Below are 15,626 nucleotides of genomic sequence, written 5' to 3' on the forward strand. Positions count from 1 at the left end.
CATGTTATTATGTTATTATGATCATGTTATTATGATCATGTTATTATGATCATGTTATTATGTTATCATGATCATGTTATTATGTTATTATGATCATGTTATTATGATCATGTTATTATGTTATTATGATCATGTTATTATGATCATGTTATTATGTTATCATGTTCATGTTATTATGATCATGTTGTTATGTTATTATGATCATGTTATTATGTTATCATGATCATGTTATTATGATCATGTTATTATGATCATGTTATTATGTTATTATGATCATGTTATTATGTTATTATGATCATGTTATTATGTTATTATGATCATGTTATTATGTTATTATGATCATGTTATCATGATCATGTTATTATGATCATGTTATTATGATCATGTTATTATGTTATTATGATCATGTTATTATGTTATTATGATCATGTTATTATGTTATTATGATCATGTTATCATGATCATGTTATTATGTTATCATGTTCATGTTATTATGTTATTATGATCATGTTATTATGTTATTATGATCATGTTATTATGTTATTATGATCATGTTATCATGATCATGTTATTATGATCATGTTATTATGATCATGTTATTATGTTATTATGATCATGTTATTATGTTATTATGATCATGTTATTATGTTATTATGATCATGTTATTATGTTATTATGATCATGTTATTATGTTATTATGATCATGTTATTATGATCATGTTATTATGTTATTATGATCATGTTATTATGTTATTATGATCATGTTATTATGTTATTATGATCATGTTATTATGTTATTATGATCATGTTATCATGATCATGTTATTATGATCATGTTATTATGATCATGTTATTATGTTATTATGATCATGTTATTATGTTATTATGATCATGTTATTATGTTATTATGATCATGTTATTATGATCATGTTATTATGATCATGTTATGTTATCATGATCATGTTATTATGTTATTATGATCATGTTATAATGTTATCATGATCATGTTATTATGATCATGTTATTATGTTATTATGATCATGTTATCATGATCATGTTATTATGTTATCATGTTCATGTTATTATGATCATGTTATTATGTTATTATGATCATGTTATTATGATCATGTTATTATGATCATGTTATTATGTTATTATGATCATGTTATCATGATCATGTTATTATGATCATGTTATTATGTTATTATGATCATGTTATCATGATCATGTTATTATGATCATGTTATTATGTTATTATGATCATGTTATTATGTTATTATGATCATGTTATTATGTTATTATGATCATGTTATTATGTTATTATGATCATGTTATTATGTTATCATGTTCATGTTATTATGTTATTATGATCATGTTATTATGATCATGTTATTATGATCATGTTATTATGTTATCATGATCATGTTATTATGTTATTATGATCATGTTATTATGATCATGTTATTATTTTATCATGATCATGTTATTATGTTATTATGATCATGTTATTATGTTATTATGATCATGTTATTATGATCATGTTATTATGTTATCATGTTCATGTTATTATAATCATGTTATTATGTTATTATGATCATGTTATTATGACTATGTTATTATGTTATCATGATCATGTTATTATGATCATGTTATTATGATCATGTTATTATGTTATTATGATCATGTTATCATGATCATGTTATTATGATCCTGTTATTATGTTATTATGATCATGTTATTATATTATTATGATCATGTTATTATGTTATCATGATCATGTTATTATGTTATTATGATCATGTTATTATGTTATTATGATCATGTTATTATGTTATCATGATCATGTTATTATGTTATTATGATCATGTTATTATGTTATTATGATCATGTTATTATGATCATGTTATTATGATCATGTTATTATGTTATTATGATCATGTTATTATGATCATGTTATTATGATCATGTTATGTTATTATGATCATGTTATTATGTTATTATGATCATGTTATTATGATCATGTTATTATGATCATGTTATGTTATTATGATCATGTTATTATGTTATTATGATCATGTTATCATGATCATGTTATTATGTTATCATGATCATGTTATTATGTTATTATGATCATGTTATTATGTTATCATGATCATGTTATTATGTTATTATGATCATGTTATTATGTTATCATAATCATGTTATTATGTTATTATGATCATGTTATTATTATCATGTTATTATGTTATTATGATCATGTTATCATGATCATGTTATTATGATCATGTTATTATGATCATGTTATTATGTTATGATCATGTTATCATGATCATGTTATTATGTTATTATGATCATGTTATTATGTTATTATGATAATGTTATTATGATCATGTTATTATTATCATGTTATTATGATCATGTTATCATGATCATGTTATTGTGTTATTATGATCATGTTATCATGATCATGTTATTATTATCATGTTATTATGATCATGTTATTATGTTATTATGATAATGTTATTATGATCATGTTATTATGATCATGTTATTATGTTATTATGATCATGTTATTATGTTATTATGATTATGTTATTATGATCATGTTATTATTATCATGTTATTATTATCATGTTATCATGATCATAATAACATGATCATGTTATTATTATCATGTTATTATGATCATGTTATTATGATCATAATAGTAACATGATAATAATAACATGATCATGATAATAATAACATGATCATGTTATTATGATCATAATAGTAACATGATAATAATAACATGATCATGTTATTATGATCATGTGGCTCTAAAGGTGGCGCTGTAGAGCCTTTATTTGTGCAGCATGGAAAATATTGTCATGAGACATTTTCATTGATTTGGTCCAATATGACACTTTTTGTGCCTTTGTGTCATTTCAATACCAGGTGGAGGCCCCTAGGGGCCAAACAGGGCGTGGGCCTGATGCACTTTGAGGATCAGGGAATGTTTTGCAAAGTTTCACTTATAAAAGTCATTGTTTCCTCCCATTGTAAAGCTGGTCCTGTCCTGCAGGTGGCGCTAGAGCTGATCACATGGTTTAAGTGGATTCAAATGTTCTGATCAGAGTTTGTCTCATGGAGCTGGGACAAAATCTACACGTCTCATTTTTGGTATCGGTTTTTGTCTCGATGGCGCTGTAGAGTTGAGTGGGACATTTGCCAATCGATCTATACCACAATGTGGGCGTGTCAGCGCGGTCAGAGAAGAACAATGACTCTTACTTGTGCACAATGTTCTGCCTTCTCTGCCCCTAATGATGATGTTTGTCTCTGTCTCTGTCTCTTTGTCGTGTCTCTGTCTCCTTGTCTGTGTCTCTTTGTCTGTCTCTGTCTCTTTGTCTGTGTCTGTGTCTCTGTGTCTGTGTCTCTTTGTCTGTGTCTCTTTGTCTGTGTCTGTGTCTGTGTCTCTTTGTCTGTGTCTCTTCGTCTGTCTCTGTCTCTTTGTCTGTCTCTGTCTCTTTGTCTGTGTCTCTGTCTCTTTGTCTGTGTCTCTTTTTCTGTGTCTCTGTCTCTTTGTCTGTGTCTCTTTTTCTGTGTCTCTGTCTCTTTGTCTGTGTCTCTGTCTGTGTCTCTGTCTGTGTCTCTGTCTGTGTCTCTGTCTGTGTCTCTGTCTGTGTCTCTGTCTGTGTCTCTGTCTCTTTGTCCGTCCGTGGTCTCCAGGTCCAGGAGCGCAGCAGCATCCTGGACCCAGAGAAAACGTCTCTTCTGTACATGAGAGGACAGCAGTGGTATGAGGCCTACGACGACTGTCAGGTGGTGAGGACGCTGCACGTCCCCTGGACCTACGACTGCTCCGGCCGCATGAGCGCCAAGATCCTCGTCAAACAGGTAGAACATGGTAGAACGGAGAACGTGGAGGCAATACAACACGGGACACAGAACAGGGGACATAGAACAGGGGACATAGAACAGGGGACATAGAACACAGGACATATAATAAGGGACATAGAACAGGGGACATAGAACAGGGGACATAGAACAGGGGACATAGAACAGGGGACATAGAACACAGGACATAGAACAGGGGACATAGAACAGGGGACACAGAACAGGGGACATAGAACAGGGGACACAGAACAGGGGACATAGAACAGGGGACATAGAACAGGGGACACAGAACAGGGGACATAGAACAGGGGACATAGAACAGGGGACATAGAACACGGGACATAGGACAGGGGACATAGAACAGGGGACATAGAACAGGGGACATAGAACACTGGACATAGAACAGGGGACATAGAACAGGGGACATAGAACACGGGACATAGAACAGGGGACATAGAACAGGGGACATAGAACACAGGACATATAATAAGGGACATAGAACAGGGGACATAGAACAGGGGACATAGAACACGGGACATAGAACAGGGGACATAGAACACGGGACATAGAACAGGGGACATAGAACAGGGGACATAGAACAGAGGACACAGAACAGAGGACATAGAACATAGAACAGGGGACATAGAACACGGGACATAGAACAGGGGACATAGAACACAGGACATATAATAAGGGACATAGAACAGGGGACATAGAACAGGGGACATAGAACAGGGGACATAGAACAGGGGACATAGAACAGGGGACACAGAACAGGGGACATAGAACAGGGGACATAGAACAGGGGACATAGAACACGGGACATAGGACAGGGGACATAGAACAGGGGACATAGAACAGGGGACATAGAACACTGGACATAGAACAGGGGACATAGAACAGGGGACATAGAACACGGGACATAGAACAGGGGACATAGAACAGGGGACATAGAACACAGGACATATAATAAGGGACATAGAACAGGGGACATAGAACAGGGGACATAGAACACGGGACATAGAACAGGGGACATAGAACAGGGGACATAGAACAGGGGACATAGAACAGGGGATATAGAACAGGGGACATAGAACACGGGACATAGAACAGGGGACATAGAACAGGGGACATAGAACAGGGGACATAGAACACAGGACATATAATAAGGGACATAGAACAGGGGACATAGAACAGGAGACATAGAACAGGGGACATAGAACACGGGACATAGAACAGGGGACATAGAACACGGGACATAGAACAGGGGACATAGAACAGGGGACATAGAACAGAGGACACAGAACAGAGGACATAGAACATAGAACAGGGGACATAGAACACGGGACATAGAACAGGGGACATAGAACACGGGACATAGAACAGGGGACATAGAACAGGGGATATAGAACAGGGGACATAGAACACGGGACATAGAACAGGGGACATAGGACAGGGGACATAGAACACAGGACATATAATAAGGGACATATAACAGGGGACATAGAGCAGGGGACATAGAACAGGGGACATAGAACACGGGACATAGAACAGGGGACATAGAACAGGGGACATAGAACAGGGGACATAGAACAGAGGACACAGAACAGAGGACATAGAACATAGAACAGGGGACATAGAACACGGGACATAGAACAGGGGACATAGAACAGAGGACATAGAACAGAGGACACAGAACAGAGGACATAGAACATAGAACAGGGGACATAGAACACGGGACATAGAACAGGGGACATAGAACAGGGGACATAGAACAGGGGACATAGAACAGGGGACATAGAACACAGGACATATAATAAGGGACATAGAACAGGGGACATATAACAGGAGACATAGAACAGGGGACATAGAACACGGGACATAGAACAGGGGACATAGAACACGGGACATAGAACAGGGGACATAGAACACGGGACATAGAACAGGGGACATAGAACAGGGGACATAGAACAGAGGACACAGAACAGAGGACATAGAACAGGGGACATAGAACACGGGACATAGAACAGGGGACATAGGACAGGGGACATAGAACACAGGACATATAATAAGGGACATAGAACAGGGGACATAGAGCAGGGGACATAGAACAGGGGACATAGAACACGGGACATAGAACACGGGACATAGAACAGGGGACATAGAACAGGGGACATAGAACAGGGGACATAGAACAGAGGACACAGAACAGAGGACATAGAACATAGAACAGGGGACATAGAACAGGGGACATAGAACAGGGGACATAGAACAGGGGACATAGAACAGAGGACACAGAACAGAGGACATAGAACATAGAACAGGGGGACATAAATATCAGCGTTCCATGCACTTCCTGTCCCTGACCAGGTGGTGGTGCTGGACTCGGAGCAGAGGCAGAAGCAGCAGCAGCTCCTGACTTACCTGATTGGACACGACCTGGAGAAAGAGACTCGCGATCGCTTGGACGAGCTCACGTTCACGCGCCGTAAACTGTGTGCGCCGCGGCAGCTGGAGCTGGCCAGTCGAGACCCGGAGCGTTACGCGACGGAGCCCTGGGTCACGGCGTCGCCGCTGACGACGGATCTGCAGGAACACGAGAAGAGGAGACTGCTCGTCACGCTGCACTACATGAGCAAGATCAGCTTCAGCATCAAAGTGGAGTACAGCGACACGCCCAGAACGCTGCTGCAGGTGAGAGGACACGCCCACAGACACATGGCCACGCCCACTGTCCGATAAGAGAGAACGGCACGAGGCAGAGAATCTTGTGTCTCCAACTCTGACTTGACCTCGAGCTAAAGCGCTGTGTTTCCACTGATGCTAACGACTATGTGGAGCCTTAGCAACACAGAGCTAGCAAAGCATGTTAGCAACACAGAGCTAGCAAAGCACGTTAGCAACAGCTGTTTCCTGTTTATGGCACTCGCTTTGTCAAGAGCCACAATCTGATATTTCCAGCTCATAAAGCGTCACATGATCCAAAGCATGAGCCACGCCCCTCACACACACTAGCTTTAGACACGCCCCTCACACACACTAGCTTTAGCCACACCCCTCACACACACTAGCTTTAGCCACGCCCCTCACACACACTAGCTTTAGCCACGCCCCTCACACACACTAGCTTTAGACACGCCCCTCACACACACTAGCTTTAGACACGCCCCTCACACACACTAGCTTTAGCCACGCCCCTCACACACACTAGCTTTAGACACGCCCCTCACACACACTAGCTTTAGCCACGCCCCTCACACACACTAGCTTTAGACACGCCCCTCACACCCACTAGCTTTAGACACGCCCCTCACACACACTAGCTTTAGACACGCCCCTCACACACACTAGCTTTAGCCACGCCCCTCACACACACTAGCTTTAGACACGCCCCTCACACACACTAGCTTTAGCCACGCCCCTCACACACACTAGCTTTAGACACGCCCCTCACACCCACTAGCTTTAGACACGCCCCTCACACCCACTAGCTTTAGACACGCCCCTCACACACACTAGCTTTAGACACGCCCCTCACATGCAGAGAAGTTAAAGAAATGAGGTGAAAGTAGCTCAGTGGTAAAGTACTCGTCTTCTGATCCGATGGTGGGTGAATCCCACTCCGTCCTGGTAGAGCTCTTTGGTAGATAAATGTGACATATAACACTCCAAGGCAAACCGTTCTGGACCAGTCCAAACATGGCCAACCTAATCCTAAAGAGCCCAGTATTTCAAAATGTCAATTTTTAATCCTGGTTTAGAGTAAAGTCTTGGTTTTGGCACGGTATGATAAGCAAATAAAGTTATTTACAGTCGAATTATTCAAATTTAGTCCTGCTTTAGTCCTGCTTTAGTCCTGCTTTAGACCTGCTTTAGTCCTGCTTTAGACCTGCTTTAGTCCTGCTTTAGTCCTGCTTTAGTCTTGCTTTAGTCCTGCTTTAGTGCTGCTTTAGTCCTGGTTTAGACCTGCTTTAGTGCTGCTTTAGTCCTGCTTTAGTCCTGCTTTAGTCCTGCTTTAGACCTGCTTTAGACCTGCTTTAGTCCTGCTTTAGTCCTGCTTTAGTCTTGCTTTAGTCCTGCTTTAGTGCTGCTTTAGTCCTGCTTTAGTCTTGCTTTAGTCCTGCTTTAGTGCTGCTTTAGTCCTGGTTTAGACCTGCTTTAGTCCTGCTTTAGTCCTGCTTTAGTGCTGCTTTAGTCCTGCTTTAGTCCTGCTTTAGTGCTGCTTTAGTCCTGGTTTAGACCTGCTTTAGTGCTGCTTTAGTCCTGCTTTAGTCCTGCTTTAGTCCTGCTTTAGTCCTGCTTTAGTGCTGCTTTAGTCCTGCTTTAGTCCTGCTTTAGTGCTGCTTTAGTCCTGGTTTAGACCTGCTTTAGTGCTGCTTTAGTCCTGCTTTAGTCCTGCTTTAGTCCTGGTTTAGACCTGCTTTAATCCTGCTTTAGTCCTGCTTTAGTCCTGCTTTAGTCCTGCTTTAGACCTGCTTTAGTCCTGCTTTAGTCCTGCTTTAGTCCTGCTTTAGTCCTGCTTTAGTCCTGCTTTAGTCCTGCTTTAGTCCTGCTTTAGTCCTGTACTAGCTCTCACTCTTGCAGGATTTCCGCTCGGTGGTGTTAGGGCGTGGCATCCACGTCGACGCCTCAGAGCGTCTGGTGCTCAAAGTGACGGGTCGAGAGGAGTTCCTGAGCGGCGAGCAGCGCCTCAGCAGCTTCCTCTGGGTCCGACACTGCATGAAGACCCACAGCGAGCTGCACCTGTCGGTCCTGCCGTGGTCCTGCCTGCCCAGCGACAGCGTGGACTTCGTGGACTGGCCGCTGGTGGACGGCTTCAGCGGTCAGTTCAGCTCTCACGAGGACCTGCGCCTGGACAAGAAGGACCTGGACGACATCTACATGATCTCGCTGTGGGATTGCGAGCGTAAACTGCGCGTCAAACTGCTCGGGTTCGATGTCCCTGAGCCGCCCGAGAAGCCGCCGCTGCTCGTGTACGTGGAGGCGTCCATTTTGTACGGCAGTAAAGTCTGCGCGTCCGTCCGCTCGGCGCCCAAAGCCTTCGCCGAGGAAGTTCTGTGGAACGAGTGGCTGGAGTTTGATGTTCTTCTGAGCGATCTGCCACGCGGAGCCAAGCTCGGGTTCACCATCAACACCAACGACAACACGCCTACAAAACAGGACGCCAAGAGCCAATCTCTGAAAGAGACATCCAGCAAAGCGGAGGCCAAGAAGAACACACTGCCCCCTGGAGGCGGGAGGGCGGAGCCGCCCAAAGGAAACGGGAAAATGCTCTACTTTGTGAACCTGCTGCTCATCGACCACAGGTCAGACTCTTCTACAACGATCTGTTATTTCAGTATAAATATTTATATTATATATATATATATTATATATTATATATATATATATATATATATATATATATATATATAATATATATATAATATATTTAAGTTCATCTGATATTATCAATCTAAACCACTGCAGAGGATACAAGAGCTTCAAATACTGTTTGTGTGCGTGTGTGTGTGTGTGAGTGTTCATTTGAATGATTTACTGGCATTTGATCTTAATATTCTATTTTTTTTTTTTATATATGTTTCCCCAGTGTACTAAAAATAATAAGTCATGTACTAAAAGTTTAGACCTGGTTTAGACCTGGTTTAGTCCTGGTTTAGTCCTGGTTTAGACCTGGTTTAGTCCTGGTTTAGACCTGGTTTAGTCCTGGTTTAGACCTGGTTTAGTCCTGGTTTAGACCTGGTTTAGACCTGGTTTAGACCTGGTTTAGTCCTGGTTTAGACCTGGTTTAGTCCTGGTTTAGTCCTGGTTTAGACCTGGTTTAGACCTGGTTTAGACCTGGTTTAGTCCTGGTTTAGACCTGGTTTGGACCTGGTTTAGTCCTGGTTTAGTCCTGGTTTAGTCCTGGTTTAGACCTGGTTTAGTCCTGGTTTAGACCTGGTTTAGTCCTGGTTTAGTCCTGGTTTAGACCTGGTTTAGTCCTGGTTTAGTCCTGGTTTAGACCTGGTTTAGACCTGGTTTAGTCCTGGTTTAGTCCTGGTTTAGACCTGGTTTAGACCTGGTTTAGTCCTGGTTTAGTCCTGGTTTAGACCTGGTTTAGACCTGGTTTAGTCCTGGTTCTGACCTGGTTTAGTCCTGGTTTAGACCTGGTTTAGTCCTGGTTTAGACCTGGTTTAGTCCTGGTTTAGTCCTGGTTTAGTCCTGGTTTAGTCCTAGTTTAGTCCCGGTTTAGACCTGGTTTAGTCCTGGTTTAGACCTGGTTTAGACCTGGTTTAGACCTGGTTTAGACCTGGTTTAGTCCTGGTTTAGACCTGGTTTAGTCCTGGTTTAGTCCTGGTTTAGACCTGGTTTAGACCTGGTTTAGACCTGGTTTAGTACTGGTTTAGACCTGGTTTAGACCTGGTTTAGACCTGGTTTAGACCTGGTTTAGTCCTGGTTTAGACCTGGTTTAGTCCTGGTTTAGTCCTGGTTTAGACCTGGTTTAGACCTGGTTTAGTCCTGGTTTAGACCTGGTTTAGACCTGGTTTAGACCTGGTTTAGACCTGGTTTAGTCCTGGTTTAGACCTGGTTTAGTCCTGGTTTAGTCCTGGTTTAGTCCTGGTTTAGACCTGGTTTAGTCCTGGTTTAGACCTGGTTTAGACCTGGTTTAGTCCTGGTTTAGTCCTGGTTTAGTCCTGGTTTAGACCTGGTTTAGTCCTGGTTTAGACCTGGTTTAGTCCTGGTTTAGTCCTGGTTTAGACCTGGTTTAGTCCTGGTTTAGTCCTGGTTTAGACCTGGTTTAGTCCTGGTTTAGACCTGGTTTAGACCTGGTTTGGACCTGGTTTAGTCCTGGTTTAGTCCTGGTTTAGTCCTGGTTTAGACCTGGTTTAGTCCTGGTTTAGACCTGGTTTAGTCCTGGTTTAGTCCTGGTTTAGACCTGGTTTAGTCCTGGTTTAGTCCTGGTTTAGACCTGGTTTAGACCTGGTTTAGTCCTGGTTTAGTCCTGGTTTAGACCTGGTTTAGACCTGGTTTAGTCCTGGTTTAGTCCTGGTTTAGTCCTGGTTTAGACCTGGTTTAGACCTGGTTTAGTCCTGGTTTTGACCTGGTTTAGTCCTGGTTTAGACCTGGTTTAGTCCTGGTTTAGACCTGGTTTAGTCCTGGTTTAGTCCTGGTTTAGTCCTAGTTTAGTCCCGGTTTAGACCTGGTTTAGTCCTGGTTTAGACCTGGTTTAGACCTGGTTTAGACCTGGTTTAGTCCTGGTTTAGTCCTGGTTTAGTCCTGGTTTAGACCTGGTTTAGACCTGGTTTAGACCTGGTTTAGACCTGGTTTAGTCCTGGTTTAGACCTGGTTTGGACCTGGTTTAGTCCTGGTTTAGTCCTGGTTTAGTCCTGGTTTAGACCTGGTTTAGTCCTGGTTTAGACCTGGTTTAGTCCTAGTTTAGTCCTGGTTTAGACCTGGTTTAGTCCTGGTTTAGTCCTGGTTTAGTCCTGGTTTAGACCTGGTTTAGTCCTGGTTTAGACCTGGTTTAGTCCTGGTTTAGTCCTGGTTTAGTCCTGGTTTAGACCTGGTTTAGTCCTGGTTTAGACCTGGTTTAGTCCTGGTTTAGTCCTGGTTTAGACCTGGTTTAGTCCTGGTTTAGTCCTGGTTTAGACCTGGTTTAGACCTGGTTTAGTCCTGGTTTAGTCCTGGTTTAGACCTGGTTTAGACCTGGTTTAGTCCTGGTTTAGTCCTGGTTTAGTCCTGGTTTAGACCTGGTTTAGACCTGGTTTAGTCCTGGTTTTGACCTGGTTTAGTCCTGGTTTAGACCTGGTTTAGTCCTGGTTTAGACCTGGTTTAGTCCTGGTTTAGTCCTGGTTTAGTCCTAGTTTAGTCCCGGTTTAGACCTGGTTTAGTCCTGGTTTAGACCTGGTTTAGACCTGGTTTAGACCTGGTTTAGTCCTGGTTTAGTCCTGGTTTAGTCCTGGTTTAGACCTGGTTTAGACCTGGTTTAGACCTGGTTTAGACCTGGTTTAGTCCTGGTTTAGACCTGGTTTGGACCTGGTTTAGTCCTGGTTTAGTCCTGGTTTAGTCCTGGTTTAGACCTGGTTTAGTCCTGGTTTAGACCTGGTTTAGTCCTAGTTTAGTCCTGGTTTAGACCTGGTTTAGTCCTGGTTTAGTCCTGGTTTAGACCTGGTTTAGACCTGGTTTAGTCCTGGTTTAGTCCTGGTTTAGACCTGGTTTAAACCTGGTTTAGTCCTGGTTTAGTCCTGGTTTAGACCTGGTTTAGACCTGGTTTAGTCCTGGTTCTGACCTGGTTTAGTCCTGGTTTAGACATGGTTTAGTCCTGGTTTAGACCTGGTTTAGTCCTGGTTTAGTCCTGATTTAGTCCTAGTTTAGTCCCGGTTTAGACCTGGTTTAGACCTGGTTTAGACCTGGTTTAGACCTGGTTTAGTCCTGGTTTAGTCCTGGTTTAGACCTGGTTTAGTCCTGGTTTAGACCTGGTTTAGACCTGGTTTGGACCTGGTTTAGTCCTGGTTTAGTCCTGGTTTAGTCCTGGTTTAGACCTGGTTTAGTCCTGGTTTAGACCTGGTTTAGTCCTGGTTTAGTCCTGGTTTAGACCTGGTTTAGTCCTGGTTTAGTCCTGGTTTAGACCTGGTTTAGACCTGGTTTAGTCCTGGTTTAGTCCTGGTTTAGACCTGGTTTAGACCTGGTTTAGTCCTGGTTTTGACCTGGTTTAGTCCTGGTTTAGACCTGGTTTAGTCCTGGTTTAGACCTGGTTTAGTCCTGGTTTAGTCCTGGTTTAGTCCTAGTTTAGTCCCGGTTTAGACCTGGTTTAGTCCTGGTTTAGACCTGGTTTAGACCTGGTTTAGACCTGGTTTAGTCCTGGTTTAGTCCTGGTTTAGTCCTGGTTTAGACCTGGTTTAGTCCTGGTTTAGACCTGGTTTAGTCCTGGTTTAGTCCTGGTTTAGACCTGGTTTAGACCTGGTTTAGACCTGGTTTAGTCCTGGTTTAGACCTGGTTTAGTCCTGGTTTAGTCCTGGTTTAGACCTGGTTTAGTCCTGGTTTAGTCCTGGTTTAGACCTGGTTTAGACCTGGTTTAGACCTGGTTTAGTCCTGGTTTAGACCTGGTTTGGACCTGGTTTAGTCCTGGTTTAGTCCTGGTTTAGACCTGGTTTAGTCCTGGTTTAGTCCTGGTTTAGACCTGGTTTAGACCTGGTTTAGTCCTGGTTCTGACCTGGTTTAGTCCTGGTTTAGACCTGGTTTAGTCCTGGTTTAGACCTGGTTTAGTCCTGGTTTAGTCCTGGTTTAGTCCTAGTTTAGTCCCGGTTTAGACCTGGTTTAGACCTGGTTTAGACCTGGTTTAGACCTGGTTTAGTCCTGGTTTAGACCTGGTTTAGTCCTGGTTTAGTCCTGGTTTAGACCTGGTTTAGACCTGGTTTAGTCCTGGTTTAGACCTGGTTTAGACCTGGTTTAGACCTGGTTTAGTGCTGGTTTAGACCTGGTTTAGTCCTGGTTTAGACCTGGTTTAGACCTGGTTTAGTCCTGGTTTAGTCCTGGTTTAGTCCTGGTTTAGACCTGGTTTAGTCCTGGTTTAGACCTGGTTTAGTCCTGGTTTAGTCCTGGTTTAGACCTGGTTTAGTCCTGGTTTAGTCCTGGTTTAGACCTGGTTTAGTCCTGGTTTAGACCTGGTTTAGTCCTGGTTTAGTCCTGGTTTAGACCTGGTTTAGTCCTGGTTTAGTCCTGGTTTAGACCTGGTTTAGTCCTGGTTTAGACCTGGTTTAGTCCTGGTTTAGTCCTGGTTTAGTCCTGGTTTAGACCTGGTTTAGTCCTGGTTTAGACCTGGTTTAGTCCTAGTTTAGTCCTGGTTTAGACCTGGTTTAGTCCTGGTTTAGTCCTGGTTTAGACCTGGTTTAGACCTGGTTTAGTCCTGGTTTAGTCCTGGTTTAGACCTGGTTTAGACCTGGTTTAGTCCTGGTTTAGTCCAGGTTTAGACCTGGTTTAGACCTGGTTTAGTCCTGGTTCTGACCTGGTTTAGTCCTGGTTTAGACCTGGTTTAGTCCTGGTTTAGACCTGGTTTAGTCCTGGTTTAGTCCTGGTTTAGTCCTAGTTTAGTCCCGGTTTAGACCTGGTTTAGACCTGGTTTAGACCTGGTTTAGTCCTGGTTTAGACCTGGTTTAGTCCTGGTTTAGTCCTGGTTTAGACCTGGTTTAGACCTGGTTTAGTCCTGGTTTAGACCTGGTTTAGTCCTGGTTTAGACCTGGTTTAGACCTGGTTTAGTCCTGGTTTAGTCCTGGTTTAGTCCTGGTTTAGACCTGGTTTAGTCCTGGTTTAGACCTGGTTTAGTCCTGGTTTAGTCCTGGTTTAGACCTGGTTTAGTCCTGGTTTAGTCCTGGTTTAGAACTGGTTTAGTCCTGGTTTAGACCTGGTTTAGACCTGGTTTGGACCTGGTTTAGTCCTGGTTTAGTCCTGGTTTAGTCCTGGTTTAGACCTGGTTTAGTCCTGGTTTAGACCTGGTTTAGTCCTGGTTTAGTCCTGGTTTAGACCTGGTTTAGTCCTGGTTTAGTCCTGGTTTAGACCTGGTTTAGTCCTGGTTTAGACCTGGTTTAGTCCTGGTTTAGTCCTGGTTTAGACCTGGTTTAGACCTGGTTTAGACTTGTTCTCTTGTTACACTGAGATATAGAGAATGGTTAGTGCCTGTAGAAGTGCTGATCAGGAGGTTCCTCTTTAGAGCCTGGAAACAGAGTCAGAGGATTCAGCACTGGAACTGTCCACCTGAAACACGATCCTAAGTCTTTGTCAGAATAAATGAATCTGGAGTTTGTGTTCCTCAAGTCTGAGCCGAGCAGATTTCCACAAATAACTAAAAAACGGGTAAAGGTCAGGGTGGGTCCCATCACCTCCTCCATCACCTCCTCATCACCTCCTCCATCACCTCCTCCATCACCTCCTCCATCACCTCCTCCATCACCTCCTCCATCACCTCCTCATCACCTCCTCCATCACCTCCTCCATCACCTCCTCCATCACCTCCTCCATCACCTCCTCATCACCTCCTCCATCACCTCCTCCATCACCTCCTCATCACCTCCTCATCACCTCCTCCATCACCTCCTCCATCACCTCCTCCATCACCTCCTCATCACCTCCTCCATCACCTCCTCATCACCTCCTCCATCACCTCCTCCATCACCTCCTCCATCACCTCCTCATCACCTCCTCCATCACCTCCTCCATCATCTCCTCCATCACCTCCTCATCACCTCCTCCATCACCTCCTCCATCACCTCCTCCATCACCTCCTCCATCACCTCCTCATCACCTCCGCCATCACCTCCTCATCACCTCCTCCATCACCTCCTCCATCACCTCCTCCATCACCTCCTCATCACCTCCTCCATCACCTCCTCATCACCTCCTCCATCATCTCCTCCATCACCTCCTCATCACCTCCTCCATCACCTCCTCCATCATCTCCTCCATCACCTCCTCATCACCTCCTCCATCACCTCCTCCATCACCTCCTCATCACCTCCGCCATCACCTCCTCATCACCTCCTCCATCACCTCCTCCATCACCTCCTCCATCACCTCCTCCATCACCTCCTCATCACCTCCTCATCACCTCCTCCATCACCTCCTCCATCACCTCCTCATCACCTCCTCATCACCTCCTCCATCACCTCCTCCATCACCTCCTCCATCACCTCCTCATCACCTCCTCCATCACCTCCTCATCACCTCCTCCATCACCTCCTCCATCACCTCCTCCATCACCTCCTCATCACCTC

At 43.0% G+C, this 15,626-nt stretch overlaps 1 protein-coding gene across 1 annotated transcript in view; it reads left to right on the plus strand.

Annotated features, from left to right (window-relative positions):
- LOC140354539 (phosphatidylinositol 4,5-bisphosphate 3-kinase catalytic subunit gamma isoform) overlaps positions 1-15,626 on the plus strand; it is a 166,151-nt gene that overhangs the window by 7,729 nt on the left and 142,796 nt on the right. Inside the window, exons 3-5 of the mRNA XM_072439572.1 lie at positions 3,712-3,879; positions 6,250-6,573; positions 8,464-9,185. Of these exons, the coding sequence (XP_072295673.1) occupies positions 3,712-3,879; positions 6,250-6,573; positions 8,464-9,185 (1,214 nt within the window). The remainder of the gene's footprint in view (positions 1-3,711; positions 3,880-6,249; positions 6,574-8,463; positions 9,186-15,626) is intronic.

Source organism: Eucyclogobius newberryi, unplaced genomic scaffold, assembly GCF_026437365.1.
Source record: "Eucyclogobius newberryi isolate DKJ021-1_F unplaced genomic scaffold, fEucNew1.0.hap1 SCAF_95, whole genome shotgun sequence".
NCBI classification, from domain to species: domain Eukaryota; kingdom Metazoa; phylum Chordata; class Actinopteri; order Gobiiformes; family Gobiidae; genus Eucyclogobius; species Eucyclogobius newberryi.